Source organism: Ambystoma mexicanum, chromosome 8 (assembly GCF_040938575.1).
Source record: "Ambystoma mexicanum isolate Mex_15411 chromosome 8, UKY_AmexF1_1, whole genome shotgun sequence".
In the NCBI taxonomy this organism is placed as follows: Eukaryota; Metazoa; Chordata; class Amphibia; order Caudata; family Ambystomatidae; genus Ambystoma; species Ambystoma mexicanum.
In genome coordinates this window covers 1,261,178,533-1,261,195,001 of record NC_090929.1, presented here as the reverse complement: position 1 = coordinate 1,261,195,001, position 16,469 = coordinate 1,261,178,533, and the positions used below count along the sequence as shown (strand labels likewise).

Genomic DNA, 16,469 nt, shown 5'->3' with positions numbered 1-16,469 from the left:
GCAACTGACGTCTAGCCCAAGAGACCTGCCTTTTATGCGCAAATCCCCCATTCACACAGCCTGGATGTCAATCACGCAGCAGGGGGGTTGTCCAGCCCGGACAGCCACCTCAGCCAATCATGGCAAAGTGTAACTTGGGTTTCCTAGGATACCCTGTGTAGGGGGTGACTCTACCCCTGCCTCACATTAAGCCTACCTAGGCACCCAGGTGCCTAGAGGGGGGCTTCTTGGTAGAAGCCCACCAAAAGACAGTGAACAAAGAAGGCAAACCTGGTTTGCCGCGCAAAGTAAAATACAAGAAGGACTTTAACAAAAAGAAATGGCGAATAAACCCGACCGGAGACAAAAGAAAAAGTATTTGGTCAAGCGAGTTTAAGTTCGAGCCTAATATAACAGCCTTAAACAATACCACGTTTACATAGTATAATCGCGGTAGAAAAGTTAGGGTCGATGCCACTGCCACCAGCCAAGTCTAAATGTTAAAAGAGCAAAACAATGCTCTAGGAGGTACAGATAAAAAAGGGCTAAGGGTTAACCCTTTCCAGTAATCCATGTAAAATGGGGTGTACTGGATCTGTGGTTAAATGATGATGTAAAGTTAATGGCAACTTTACCCTTTTCTGGGGGACAGTCAGTCCCAGAAATGGAGTCGGTGGGAAGTCTAAAAGACAACCATGTGTCACTGCACGGAAGGTGCTGTGTAACACACACAAGAAGGGGGCTACTGAAGTGGTGTACACAAACAATCACAAAAGCGGATGAAATACACATGGCAAAACATGGGTAAGAGTGTGAGCTTTTCCCCACTCTTACCAAGTGGAAAAAAATAACTCCAGAAATCCAGCAAAGCTGCTGAGGGACTCACTAGGTAAGGGAAATTAGCCATTGAATGAGAATTCTCCCTAACACCTATGTAACCAATGCCTTGATGCCTCCTTTGATTTACAAATGAAAAAATAATGCATACAAATCAATACGTCATCGCTGCTGCACAAGTCTCGTGTCGTCAAAGGACATCATTGTCGTGGAGTTTGAGCAACCTATCGTGCCCTTTCTTCTGGGTGCTTGCAAAAGGACATCACATTGCAGTAATGAAATATTCTGGACACGATTGGTCTGGGCCGAGCTACCAGTGCTGGTTTCTGTGCTGGCACACCGTGAGGCTGCTCTATGGCAAACCACTGCATCAGGCCTTCCCAGGTGTTCTGGTAGCCACTTTTCCAGCAATAGTTCCATAGTCTCTCCCTCTGTGTTCTCCAGGAGGCCACATTTGCTTATATTGTTCCTCCTTGAGTGGCCTCTGTCTTCTGCTCGGGCCTCCAGGACCTTCATGGTCTGAATCAATGTGGCTACTTGATTCTTAAGGATTTGCATCTGCTCAGTTGCTGTGACCTACACATCAGTTTCCTTTTCTTTCCGCTGACTTTTGCATATCCGCCCTGATGAGATTCAACTCCTCCCCTATTGTGCCAATTTTGAATTCCAGCTCTGTCCTGGAGCTCTGCACCGCCTGAAGAACTTCCACTCTTCAGGCACCATACTTGGAAAAAAAGGTTTTCTTGTGGCAGAGGGAGAGGAGAGACCCTCAGAGGCGGTGTCTGCTTGATCGGGGCTGTGAACTTGTCCAACTTGGGCTGTCGTCCCTTGCTTCCCATCATGATGGCCTGGCATCCGCCTGTGTACCCAGCCCTGATCATGTTGGTCCCCGGGTTCAGATGTCACTAGCCTGGCAGGACTCCACCCCACAGTTCCTGGTGGTGGCGGCGAACAATGAAAACACTACAACCCATCACTATTCACTCCCAGCTTGCACCTTGCCTAAGGTTGTGGAATAGTGGCTCTGGGTGTCCGTTGGAGTCTTGCTAGATGCTTCAGGCACCTCAATGACTACATATGCCGCTTCCAGCCTCCTCTCCCGCCATATGGCCAGGTCTTCTCTGGTGATGCAGCGCAGCCGCTCCCGGGTGGCAGAGCACTCCACAGCACTTGCCCCTATAATACGTGCTTCTATGTGTGCCTGATACTTCCTTTGCACCAGTCTGTCAGGGTGTCACGTGCCTTGCATTCCATTGTGGCCTTTGTATCAGCAGCAGCCACCAGCCTCTACCCCAAGCCGTTTCTAAGGTACTCTGCACCCACCACCTTGTGAACCCCCTAGTCTGTTTGCCTGCCAGCTCGGTCAGGGGGTCACTCCTAGTACACTGGGCGGCTGCCCTCCATGCCTCTCCAACGTGCAGTTCTAGTGTTAAGTGGAGTGTTTCACCCTCCCCACTCTGTTTTGGCAGAGGAGGCCTCTACGCTCCTCTCCCAGGCCATCAGTGGTTCAATACCTCAGTCTAAGGGTCTGCTGGTGATGTCTCTGAGCATCTTTTGAGGATCCTTCACTTCTAGCACCCCCAGGACAGCGCCACGTATGAACTGTCCTCTTCCTGGCGACATGCTAGCGCACCGCGAGTGTACCACCAGGGAGTCCCGGGGTGGCGGAGCACGTTTCTTCCCTCTCCTTCCCAGCTAGTTCTATTAGCTGCATGTGGCGGTCCCTGTGATTATTTGGGCGCTGCATGTTCTGAATTCTAGGTTCGCACTGCTAGTGGCAGCCCCAACCGCTGCCCGTTTCATGGAGCATTCCTTTGGGCACTGGCCTGCAAATTGCGCCCACAGAACGGTCTAAACTAGTTCCTCACTGGGGCTGCTCCTGGTGCGGTTACTCTGTGCATCTTCGTCAGTGCAGGCAGTGTGCTGTCCAAATCATCACCTGCCGCACTGTGGTCCGGTGTGGTGAACTCATGTATTCTTACCTGGCCCAGCAGCAGTGTTCCACACCCGCCACCCTCCGGAGCACTTCTTGTCCACCTGCCAGTTTCTCCCAGCATGCGGAACGGTCTCCGGGGCGCACCTCACTTCCCCTGTCCCTCTCGCGCCCCCAGAAGCGTGGGTTGGCTTCTGCAGGTGGGCTTGTTCTGACTTTCTCCTACGTCCCGTTCCCTTTACTCCATACTGTATGGGCGTCCCTCTTTAAGGAAGGGAGATGGAACCTTTTTCACCAGAAAAATCATCTTTCCCTTTAAATTTAGATGCGTGTGGGGGGTGCATCCCTGGGAGCATGCGCTCCCATGAATTTGCGCACCGGTGCCACTCCTCAGTCCACTATTCTGCGTAGACAGGAACGGACAGCTTCCACCAGCGCTTGTGGGTTAGGCCTCTGGCCTAGTAATTCCATGCGCTCTTCCCCAGAGAAGTATTCTTGTCTTCCTTTTTCTTTTTCAATATCAAGTACTGCTTTGTCCTCAGGCGCCACGCTCCTCCCCGGCGCATGTCGACAACAGCAGGCTTCAGCAGTTGTCCAGCCTGTGAGGGTCCGTTCCCAACATCCGACCCTCTGCCGCCTTGGCCCAGACCACAGCTGGGACGGCTGTACCGTCTTCAATGCCTTGACGCAGCGCGCGCTCAAGAACTGATTAGCCAGGTGGCGGGAGCTATTTGGAAGATCGCCTCCAGAGGACCTCGAAGCATTCGTGAAGCAGAAGACCAGGCCCAAGGTAGGTGCCCTCTTCTCCTCCACACCCCGCAAGGGTGACTCATTCCCAAGGACGCGCCTAAGCAGGAGGGACATGACAGGTTCTAAGACCAGCAACAACACTGAGGCTGCTCCAGCTACTGACCACCAGGCCGAGGGGTCGCAAGATCCTACCGGTGCTACCGCTGAGGAGCCGCAAGGCTCTACTACCGGGTCCCAACCCGAGGGGCTATGTCGTAACACTGGACCCATGTCTGAGGGGGCACCTGCATGCAGCAATACTGGCACCACTACAGAGGTCTCTCCGCCTACCAGGCCTTGTCCTGAGGTGCAGGGTAGGCCTCAACCACCACTGATTAGCGTACTGGTAGAAGCCGGTCCGAGCTCAGCAAGTTCCATGACGCAGGCACGTGACACGGAGCAAAACAAAATGGCTGCCAGGCCAGACAAAATGGCGGCTCACCCGACGCCTTTTCCCTTCGGAGACCATGCAGGCGAAAGCTTCCAAGTGGGATTGGTCCACTCCTGTCACTTATCCAGTAATACTTCGCCCTATACAGCGAGACAGGGCACACCCAGGACACAGCAGCCCCAGGGCCCGACCCCTATGTTTCTACCATCAGGCACACCTCTGGCCTGTGAAGACAGGTTCTTTTAGAATTTCCTCGCACTCGTGAGATCTCCACAGATGGGTACCATCCTCGGATGTGATCATGGACATGCTCCCTCCCGTACAGCTGCAAGCACCCAGGGCCACACCGCCCCTGGGTCCAGCGCAGTCCCTGTCCCCATGCCAGTACCAGTCATGGCAGCCCCAGCTCCCATGCCTATCCCAGTCACGGCAGCCCGGGCTCTCACCTCAGCAGCCTCCGGCGCTGATACTCAGCACGCCACAGCTGCCTGTGCCTAGCCCTCCTCCGGAACCGCAGGACACAGTGGGCACAGACTAGGAGGATCCTGACACTCCATTGTCAATCAGAGCTTTTCACAAATGGCTTGTGGCCCTTGCTGAGTACCTAAGAATCCCGCAGCCACAGGTGGAACAACCAGAGGCGGGGGTACTGGCTGAAGTTCTCACCCTACACCCTACCTCTAGAACGGGAATCCCACTTCTGAAGGATGTGATGGCACTTATCAAAAATGGGTGTCTCAAGCCACACTCTACCCAGCCTACCAATAGGTGTTTCGATGCTAAATACAGGTAAACGGAACGGGACCTCCTCTTATTGTTGGCGCACACCCAACCACATTACTCTGTGATAGCGGCGCCATCACTGTACCCCAAACCACAATAATGTTTGGCGACTTAGGCCTCGGCACTCCTGGGCAAGGAGGAAAAGATCTTGGAGGCGTTCAGGAAGAAAATGTATTCCAACGGCACTCTCCCCTGGCGCCAGGCCAGCACAGATGTCATATTGCCAGCTGTCAACCAGAAGCTATGGCGGGAGATCAGATTTCCTCCCTGAGATCCCTACCCACAGCCAGCCTCGCTTCAAGGCTGGCCTGGCTGAGGCCAAAATTGTGGCACAAGACCTAATGGAGTCCATGGTGGCCCACCTTGATATTTCGGGTCGGGCCATTTGCATGGCCACCGACATGAGAAGGATGGCTTGGCAAAGGCCGTCAAAATTCAACCCAGATGTGCAGTAACGCATACTAGACCTGAATAGCTCGCAGACAGTGAAATCTTTATCGATCCTCACCAATTCCACTCCTAAGACCTACAGCCACACGCACCAGCGCTCGGACAAGGGTCTGTCCTTCGGGGGCTTCACAGGCTTTCAGGAAAGACAGTCCAGGCAACCGGGTAGATCCCCTAACGAGCACAGCCGGAAACAGCATAAGGTGACTAACGAGGTATTTTTTTTTTGTCTCCCTCCTCAGCCCCAGCTTCAGAAGGGAAGAAATTGTGACATGCACATCCGGATCCACGAGTCTCCGGGGGGGGGGGGGGGGCAGGCTTGCCCTTCACACACACCGCTGGCAGACTAGGTTCACAGACCCATGAATCCTCAGTATCCATGGGCTGCCGGCTCCCCATTCATTTCTCCTCCTTCCTCCCTTCCGCAGATTGGTACAGCAACTCTGTTGGTGGAAATACGCTTGCTGGTAGCCAGCCAGGCAGTGGAGAAAGTCCCAGCCTCACAACGGGGCATGGGCTTCTATTCACACATTTTCGCCATACACAAAATTAACCCGGCTGGCCTGAGAGTTGTTAGACCTTTCCACCGATCAGGCCCTGGCTTGGCTGACGACCTTCCCCTCTGACCCTCCCAGTTCCAACTTGTCCTTCCTCCCCTCTCCCTGGCTGTTCAACCTATACCTGGCACTTCTTGGCCACCGCATAGTCGTGTCTGCCCCAACATTCAGAGCTATGCGGATGACACTTGGCTCATTTTCAGGCTCCCTTCAGCCACCTCTTCTCTCATCTGGACTGTCCGCAATCTAGGAGTGGTGTGCCGCCAGTGATCTCTGCCTTAATGCCAGTAAGACCAAGATTCTCCTCATCTGCACACCTACTCCCTCCTTTCCTGTCACTCTGGCCGGCCTCTCTTGGCCCTTTTCCTGCTCCCACCTGTGAGGCTAAAAACCTCTAATCTTCGACTCCACTCTTTACTTCTCTCCTTACATCTCTGACGTCTCTAAGAAGTCACAGTACCAGCTGCACCTCCTCAGGTATTTTTCCTTTCCTCTCCTTGCCCCAGAAGCTCACTATCTCCAGAGCTCTGGTTCTCTCTATGCTGAACTACTGCAACAGCCTTTTTCTAAATCTGCTTGCCTCTACTCTCCGCCCTCTGCAACTCATACAAAGCATGACTGCGAGACTTGTCCTTGGCCTCAAGCCCAGGGATCGTATCTCTCAGGACTAAAATCTCTTCACTGGCTCCCAGTGACGGCGAAGATTAAGTTGAAAACCCTTTGCATTGTCCACAAGGCCTTCTGGGGCCTGGGACCTCAATGCCTTCAACTCTCTTCCGAAATATCTTCCTTCTCGAGCTCTTCGCTCATTCGCCTCCAACTCCCTCAGGGTTAGTCGCTTCTCCAAGCAGCAATTTGGTGGTAGATTTTTCTTCTGCTGGGGCCTCCCTCTGGAACAGTCTCCCCGCCTCTCTGAAACTTGAGGACACTCTCTGTATCCCTACAATCCCTATTAGCACTTGACACCTGATGCCTGCACTTTTATCTATTGTCTTATTTATTTTACTGTTATCCAATGTATTGCCCCCTGCACTTTCCCCTCCCTCCCCTGCACTTGCGCAATCTCAATGTCACCTGGCCTTGTAGGATCGTTGTCTCTCCTCCCTCTGTTTCCCCTCCCTTGCTTTGTCATGCCTTGAAACACTTGTGCATAGGTGCGTTATAAATGCCTTATCATATCAGCTTGCACCTTTCCCTCCCCGTCCAAAAGTTCAAGATGGTTACCCCAGCCTTCATATATGAGACATTGTGTATGGGAGACTGGGTGTGCGCCCTGGATGTGAAGGATGCCTACCTACACGTCCCGATTTGCGAACACCATCGGTCCTTCCTGAGTTTCAGGATCATGGGTTTTCACTTTCAATACAGGGTTCTACCATTTGGACTCAATTCATCCCCCAGGGTCTTAAGGCTAATTAACGCAGTGGCAGCCCTGCTTGTGGTGCAAGGCCATCATATTTACCCATATCTAGACTGGCTAGTCAGAGCGAGATATCCAGAGGTGGTCCAATATACGGCATGGGTTAGTCTTCATATACAAATGTTCCTTCGTCTGATGATTCATCGAAAAGTTCATTGAAAGATGTTTCCAGCGAAAGATTTTTTTTTCTCAAATAGATGTATGGATGTGTGGGTGGAGGAAAGTATTCACCTTTCAAAACGTGGGTTTGGGGTTGGGGCAATAAAAAATAAACACTACACAAGTTGGAGGGAGCTGTCCAATGCTGAAATACATTGTTACTTTTTGCAATCGACTAAAGTGCTGGACAGCTCCCTTTAACTTGTGTAGTGTTTAGCTTGAAATGGAACATTAATCGAACCAGCTATTCATTTTGATCAGTTTCGATGAATGTTCATTTTTAATTATACTAATACTATTTTGATGGAAATAGTTTAAATGTTGGAACATATTTTCAATAAATAAAATTCGATGGAAAGACATGTAACCATACGGCATCCGTCCTCATGGATACACTATACGACCTGGGATTTTTGTTATTAATCTCAGTCACAGTTGGTGCCCACGCAGAGCCTGACCTTCCTGGGACTTATCTGGGATACAAGCTCCAAGAGGATCTTTGCCTCGGAGGACAAGATCACTGCCATCAAGAGGGCCACTGGGCACTTTCTCAGCAGAACAGTGACCTAGGCGTGGTGGTACCGACACCTGTTGGGAGTTATGGCCGCATGTCTTCTTGCAGTGCCACGCACAAGGCTCAAAATGAGGCGGCTGCAACTACATTTCTCAGCCTCCTAGAACCAGAAGGGTTCACAGTCGGAGCAGGTCAGCATACCACAACAGCTCCACCAGGATCTGATCTGGTGGGGTACGGACAATAACCTGCGGATAGGCAGTCCCTTCCGATAACCAACACCTCAGATCACCATTACCACTGACTCATCCCTAGAGGGACAATTAAATTGAGAAAAATGCAGAGCTACAGAATGCCTCACAGCAGAAAAGGAGGCAAACGTCAATTGGTTGTTGCTCACCCAGACTACCAGTCTGAGTCTTTCACCAGTTGGGAACCCGGACACAGGCTCCTCAATCGTACACAGTCAAAATGGCTTGGCCAATTAGTCACGTGTTATCCTATGCAGAGAGAATTCACTGGCAAGATTGCAAAGCACACGCCATTGGAACTTACAAGAACTCTCAGGCAGAGGTATTCTCATCCTTGAAACCGGTGGTTGAGGCATTTAGCAGGCCTGACTAGGCTACATCCACCTATCAAGAAACCACACCCCTTGTGGGACCTCAATGTGGTCCTGGGCGCCCTGGCACATAAACCATTCGAGCCGATGGCGTCCGCGGACATCAGGCTAGTGACCATTAAGACGGCCCTACTAGTTGGCTTTACCTCAGCACGCTGAATCAGTGAGATCCAAGCGCTAGTGGTTCCAGAGCCATATACTACATTTCATAAGGAACACACCCTGCATTCTTACCTAAGGTCATCTCCTCTTTTTCACTTAAATGAGGAGATAGTGTTACCAACTTTCTTCGCAGACCCTAAGGATGACACTCAGAGGATACTACACTGTCTAGATGTCAGATGTACTCTAAAAATCTACCTGGACAGAACCAAGAGCATCCACATATCAGAAACCCTCTGTCACCTTTGGGGGGGTTGCACAAAACAGGTTTTCAGGCCTCCAAGGCTTCCATAGCTAGGTGGATGGCTATGGCCATCAAGGAGGCTTAGGAAGGGCAGCACAAGACATTAACAGCAAACTTGCATGCTCATGCCACCAGAGCTAAGGCCACGGCGGTAGCTTTCCAAAGACCGGTTCCATGGCAGGTTATCAGCAAGGCAGCCACGTGGGCTACTCTCTCGGCCTTCTGCAAGCACTACTGCTTGGATGCCAGCAGCAGGTTGGATGCAGCATTTGGTCAGGAAGTGTTAAGGAGCTTATTTTCTTAGAGGGGCAACTCTCCTCCCTGGGGCTTCATTCAGTTGTAATCGCCCATACAGAATGGAGGAAAGGGGACAGGACGTAGGAGTAATTAGAAGTTACTCACCGTAGTGACTAACATACTCCTAATCCATAGTCCCCTTTCCTCCATACGTCCCACCATCCCCCCAGACACCCCACAGAACTGGAGTCATTAGGCAATGTTAATATTGTCGACGTGTCAAAGGGGGACTGAGGAGTTGTGCCGCTGGGCGTAGTCTGGAGCGCAGGCTCCCATTTCCGTGCCCCGATGTGCATCATAAATTTAAAGGGGAAGATGATTATTCTGGTGAAAAATGTTCGGTCTCCCATGCCTAGCGAGGGAAGCCCATACAGTATGGATGAAATGGGAATATTAGTCACTACAGTGAGTAAATTATAATTTCTGCACAGTGAGTCACTGCCCTATTCTTCTAGCTAACAGCTCCAGGAGATATGCTGGGGTGTGCAGCCACTCAACTTTGCATTGCCTCAGTGTTGCCTTCCGCAAGGGTCGTGGCAGCAATCTGGTCACATCTCCAGTCGTCATAACTGCTTTGTGCCAGATTTCACCGGGCAATCTCGGTCCCCACTCCAATAGCAAAGCGACCATGAATTCTCTACACCTTCCCCTATATGGGTCTTATCACCGACCCGGCCGGTGTCTCCATAAACAGAATGAAAAGCGGGATTATTACTGGTGGCGGCGGAGCCTCGTAGATTAGTCTCTAAATCTCTTGCCCGCCACACCCCCCACCTGCAGGTATTCTATGAACAAGAAAGGAGAAATGAAATCGCCAGCACTGTTGGGGAGAATTCTCATTCTATGGCTAATTTCCCTCACCTAGTGAGTCCCCCAGCAGCTTTGCTTGATTTCTGGAGTTTATTTTTCCACTTGGTAAGAGTGAGTTTTTTCCCACTCTTTTGTGTTTTGCCATGTGTATTTTTACTGTTTGTAGTGGGTTCTGAAGGACACCACTTGTTATGTGTTACACAGCACCCTCAGTGCAGTGACAAAGGGTTGTCTTTGAGAATTCCCACTGACTCAATTTTTCTGGGGCTGACTACTGTCCCCCAGAAAACAGGTAAAGTTGCCATTTAAAAACTAGAGACCCAGTACACCCCATCTTACATGGAGTACTGGAAAGGGTTAACTCCTATGCCTTTTTGTCTGTGCCTCTCTGAGCTTTGTTTGGCTCATTGAACATTCAGACTTGGCTGGTGGCAGTGGTATAACTTTTCTACCACAATTATATTATAAACGTGGTACTGTTCCAGGCTATCATAGTAGCCTTGAACATAAACCCGCTTGACCAAATATTCTTTCTTTTGACTCTGGTCAGGTTTATTCACTTTCTTTTTGTTAAAGTCCTTGTGTTTTACTTTGCGCGGCAAACCAGGTTTGCCTCCTTTGTTCAGTCTTTTGGCGGGCTTCTTCCAAGAAGCCCTTCTCTTGGCGCCCGGGTGTCTAGGGGGGCTGTATGTGAGGGAGAGGTGTAGTCACTCCCTGCACAGGGTATCCTTGGAAACCCAAGTCGCACTTTGGCATTATTGGCTACGGTGGTTGTCTGGGCCGGACAACCCCCCTGCTGCGTGATTGACAGCCAGGCTGTGCTAATGGGGATTCTCACATAAAAGGCAGGACTCTTGGGCTGGAAGTCAGCCGCCACTGGAACTGCAAGGAACCAAAGGGAAGCAAAGAAGACGGCTGCTGCAACTACCGAGTCCCGGTGAAGCCCTGCTGCAGTCCTGAGCTAGCTACCCTTCAACGACGAGAGAAGATCTAGTCCGGAGTAGTCTTCCCTTGAGCCTGGCGGGATCAACCAGCTCATCTTTCACAGCCAGAGGATCATCTTTGTGGTTGAAATCGGTGTACACTGCTATAGTGGTCCGGATAGCCATCTATAGAGTTTCCTGTTTTAAAGGAGCGCACCTTTTATTCACTGACGCTGCTGCTGGCCTCATCCCTGGGTAGTGCAGATCACTCCAGACATCATCTTCGTCTCCACGACTGAAGCTCCAGGAACCGTGAGTCTGCAGGAAACTACCAGGAACAACTGCCGCAGCACCAGCTTCTTCAAAGAATAAGGTACTGTGTCCAGCTTCGAGGAACTAGGGTGAGCCCTTTTCTCCTCATCCAAGGCTTGCCCTTGTCTTCCTTCCCTCTTAGAACTTTTGCTTCCTCTGTTGACAATATCCAAGTACTCCTGGCAATCTTCATTCATGAACTATCTGACTGTGTGATCCTCGACAACAGGAAACGGAAAGTGTTCTCTGATTCTGTCTGCCGTGACAAAAGTATTGCCTGTGATTTTTTTTTTTTCCTCCCAACTCTTTTGTTAACTCGGTTGCTAAGTGTGTTTTAATTCCGGTAACCTTTCTTCCCGCGGGTATGCGTATCTTTAGTAAGACCGAACTGTCATTACTGTCAAAAAGTGATTGCATATGTATTCCCGGTAACGCATTTTGTTTCATAACACCGGTCTTTCAAATCCTAAGGTACTTAGCTTGAGTTGTTCAGCACAATGAATTGGTTGTGTAGTGTATTTTACCTGGGGTTTTAATTTAAAAGAAGTGAAGTGTTTTGCAAACAGATGGTCTAGAAATAAATGTACTTTTACTTTTCAACCAAAAACCTCGAGTCAGTGTTTGCTTTAGTCACAGTAATCGTGGTCCTTTGTGTAATTTATACTACTGCTCATTTGCTCTTGAGATAAGTCTGGCTGCTTCGCTACTGCTACCACTTTAACAGTTTAGTACAGGCATGTACCAAAGGTGAACTTGTATTACCACTTGTAGTCTTAATTGTGTGTAGTGATCCCTAAGGGCACTGCACAGGGTTCTGCCTAACAAGCACTTTCCAGGCTGGCAAATAGTATATGGCAATGGACTCTGGAGAATTGCACATCTTTTCGTGGTTTTACTCTGCCAAGGGTACAAAACAAGGTGGTGTACCAGATTTTCTAAGCAGATGCTTGCACCCAAAGCAAAGATGGGAACTTCACCCATCAATAACACATGTTCCAGATGGGGTTGTCCTCTCCTTTATTTGTTTGCATCAGAGAGCAATGTGAAGTGAGAGCGGTTTGCGCCAATTGGCGGCTTAGTCCATTTATCATCTCCCTTGGGAGATAACAGTATATATACAAATTTCATCCAATCCCACTTATACCAGTGATGATCAGCAAGTGCCTAGTGAGACACCAAGCAACCAACACCTCATTGGCTGGCAAGGACCTGGTTCTGTGACCTCATGGAACTGATGCAGACAGGATCAATTGCTCCACCAATGTTTTTAGTGGTCGTCTTTCAGCAGGGGCGTGGGAGATCCTTCAACCAGTCCCACAGTTGCTGAAATAATTTAGCTTGTACCTGAGGTCTAAACACTGGCCCATTTTGGCCTCTCAGAGTACAACTTGAAGATGGTTCAGGCTGCCAGAAAGCCAACCACATGCTTTCAGTAAAGGAGTAACTGCATTTGGTTTTGCCACTTGTCTACAGACAAACACTAACCATCTGACGTGCACATTGCTTCGTGTTTTCATTTTTGTCTCGCCTAGTAAGTGGTCGTGCTGCACTTATCTAGCTATGATGGGCATCAATCTTGTTATTCACAGGCACTTTGAGAATCCGCTAACGACTTTACGTCCAGTGAAGGCACCACACACTCTCTATGGCATATGAATTTAGTTCTGAATGTCATTTCACATAAACCTTTTGAGTATATGGCTTTGGCAACCTTCAGATTTGTGTCTTTTAAAAAGAGTAGGCATCACAGCCAAACGAATAAGCAAGATAAAAGTGGTCTTCAGGGCTATTCAAAATGTTCCACATGGACAAATTTGTTATGCGCTTGCAGCCTAAATTCTTGGCCGAATTGCGATCTTCATTTCACATAAACCGAGAGATCACACTGCCAGTAGTCAAACCCCCAGTCTCAGGCTGAACATGTTTTATACTGCCTAGATGTAATAAGATCTTTGAAATTGTACTTGGACAGGACTCACTCATTTAGAAAGTCAATCTATCACTTGAGTATCCTAACTGGGCTCTGCTGCATCGTAATCTACCATTGTTAGCTTGTAATGAACTGTACAAAGGAGGCATATTCAAACAGAACAAGCACGCAAAAACTGCAGTGGTAGCATTTCCGAGAAACGTTCCATGCGCAGTGCTTGCCAGGGTAGCTACTTGATCTTAACTACTGCATGGAGACTAGCCGAAGGGAACGTATTGTCAGGCAGTGCTCCAAAACCTTTTTACTCTAAGCTAAAACCTCAATCTGTGAGTAAATGCTTGGTAGTCTCCCATAAAGTATGCCGGTTAGGGCCAGACAAAGACATGTACTCACTGTTGCGACTACTGTACTTCTAGTCCATGGTGCTCTTTCCTCCATATGCCCCTCCCTGTCCCCTTAAAAAGTTGCCATCGTATATCATCCTGTATAACATGGGGAAAACGGGGACTGGCAGGGGAAGCCAGTAGGCAGTCGATTTGCTTCTTTGCATGCCTCATGCATGCACAAACGGTCTACAAATTTTAATTTGGTTGACATTTACTTTTTGTTTGCTGGTCAGAGAAGTACCAGCCCTGTCCCAATGGGACAGACACCCATAAAGTATGGAGGAAGGGGTACTGTGGTTTAGGAGTACAGTAGTCCCTACAACGAGTAACGTTTCCTAATTGGGTCCATCTTTTGCCTGTAAAATTATTCCTGCATCTGCTGCTTATTATGACTTATGCGTTAACCATTCTATCCTCCTTTTGGCATTCTAATGTTTAGAATCTGTGATCCGGTTAAAATTAAATGACCTTTGTGACTTTCAATGTGTGAGGGTTATTTTTTTTTATTGTAAATCCAGGGAAACATTTTTACATGTTGAGGGCTCTGGGGCCAAGTCCCTGGAAAGGTATTCCAAGCAGCTCCATGTGATGCATTCCATCTTTACTTCAACAAACTTGCCTTTCTTTATCAAAAGCCATCTGATTGACATGTAGCATGTTATATAGCATGTGTATTGAGACAGGCTGTATTGGCAGTTTATCGAACAGACCTATGGGATTCCTTCATCCCACAGATGAGAAATCTGCGGGTGGAAGGACAAATCCATGAGAAAGAACATGACATTTGTTCTATTGACCCACACAGTTTAGATGTTCAATGATGTTGAGAATGAAGAAAATAGAAATCTCAAAATAGCATTTGAACAATCCTAATCGCCTGGTGAAACTCATTTCTTGACGAAAATCAATCTCTCAATGATCTTTAACTATTTTACTTAGTCTGTTACAGGACATTTCTTGGGCAACTATTTTTCTAATTTTGTAGTAAACTAAAAACATTGGACTTTTCCCATTGTGTATTTTTCTTTGTCTACATTTTCAGAGCCGTTCTATTTGGCTGACTCCTATTCTTCAGGACATGCTAAGGCACATTTTTCAGTTTTGTATCCTGGAGAGCAACCAAGAAATTCTCGATCTCATTTACAAGGTACTGTTCAGTCATTGGAAAAGCATTATATATTTATGTATTACTGTACACCTCCTAGCCTTGTTTGCATGGATGGAAGAAAGTCTTTTTTTGCTCCCTTTTGAAGCCGATCGATTGTTTGCTTCATATTTGATTGACCAATGTCTCCAGTGAGTTCCATCCAGATCTCACTGTAGACGGTAGTGTGATAGCTTTTGTGGATCTTTTGGGGACACTTTTGTCCCCAGATATTTGTGCTGTGAAAGGGTGTTGAAGAAAAGAGCTGACACACAGGTGGCATGATTTTCATTTTAGAATTGTATTGGTGTAGAGAAAAGGTCCTCCCTATCCTCTTCCAAGAGGGGGTCTCCCTGCCTCAAACCTAATAGTGTCTTGTAGAATGTCTGGGAAATATTCATACGTCCTGTCCCTTTTCGTCCATACTGCATGGGTGTCCCTTGCTGGGGATGGGAACGGAACATTTTTCATCAAAAAGTATTACCCCTTTAAATTTAGCTATGCCCGGGAGCATGTGCCCCCCAGACGCTACCCTCTGGCGCCATACCCCAGTCCTCTTTTTCCGTGTCGACTGGAGCGTACCTCCTGCACCTATGCTGATAGTTGAGGCCTTTTCCCCCCCCCCTCTTAATTCCACGTATTTCTTTCTTCCCCTAGGGACCTTTGTCCCACTATTTTTTCTGATGTTTTCTAATTCCTACAAACTTTGTTATACACTTGCCTCCGGTGACTTGCCCCACCCTGATGCAGGTCAGCCCCGGTGGGCTTCAGTATGTGCCCTTCCTGCGACGGATCCTTTCCGGCGTCACATGTGCTCTTCCTTTACTGTCTCGGCAAAGATCACGGCTCGGGCGGCTGTTAGACACCCTTTCTCCCCGGTCACTCAAAAACCGGCTCGTGTGGTAGATTGAGCTGTTCGCCAGATCTCCACCGGAGCACATCAAGTAGTACGTGGGCAAGAAATCTAAGACCAAGGTAAGTGTTCCATTTTCAAAAGCACCTCGCAAAGGTGATTACTTCCCAAGGAGGCAGCAAAGTGGGAGGGACCGCTCTGGTCCTGTCACCGGGGCTCATCGAGCTACCAGCCGAGGGATCCACAGATCCTCCCGTTTACGGTGCTGAGGGGCCAGAAGGCTCTTGTACTGGGAGGAGGAGGAGGAGGAGGATACAGACACCTCGGCTTCAGCAAGGCCCTTACATGACAGGCTAGCGGGATTGGCGGAATACCTGGGCATCCCTCCACCTCAGAAGGAGCAACCCGATGTAGAGGTCCTAGCTGAAGTCATGAACATCAAATCAGCTACCAGATCAGGCTTTCCTCTCAAAGATGTGGAAGCTCTGGCAAAAAAGGCCTGGACCAAGCCCCACGTAACACAGGCCCACTAAACTGTTTGGGCGTCATATATAGGCAGGCCGAAGGAGAACACTCCTCCCATCTGTTCACCTTCAGCCACATTCCTCAGTGATAACGGCGGCTTCCATGTATGCCAAATCGCAGGCGTCTGCATTGTCCTTTACAACAGCATTGTTGGGAAGTAGGAGAAAACTCTGGAGGCCTATGGAAAGTAAATGTATTACAATGCCGGCCTCCACCTGTGTCAAGCAAACGCAGACACAATGCTGGCCCCTGCTAATCGGAGACTCTGGAGGGGAAATGGCAGACTTCCTTCCAGATCTGCCAGTACACAGACTAGCATCCTTCAAGGCAGTATTGGCCGAAGGCAGGCTCATGGCATAGGACATAATGGAATAGTCGGGGGCCCATAATATCTACACGGCCAGCAGGGCCATTTGCGTGGCCAATGATATGAGACGGATGGCGTGTCTCAA

At 49.1% G+C, this 16,469-nt stretch overlaps 1 protein-coding gene across 2 annotated transcripts in view; it reads left to right on the top strand.

Moving 5' to 3' along the window:
* BTAF1 (B-TFIID TATA-box binding protein associated factor 1) overlaps positions 1 to 16,469 on the top strand; it is a 2,675,064-nt gene that overhangs the window by 1,020,007 nt on the left and 1,638,588 nt on the right. For both annotated transcript variants that reach the window (XM_069611378.1, XM_069611379.1), the window contains one exon: positions 14,538 to 14,642. In XM_069611378.1, coding sequence (XP_069467479.1) covers positions 14,538 to 14,642 — 105 coding nt within the window. The remainder of the gene's footprint in view (positions 1 to 14,537; positions 14,643 to 16,469) is intronic.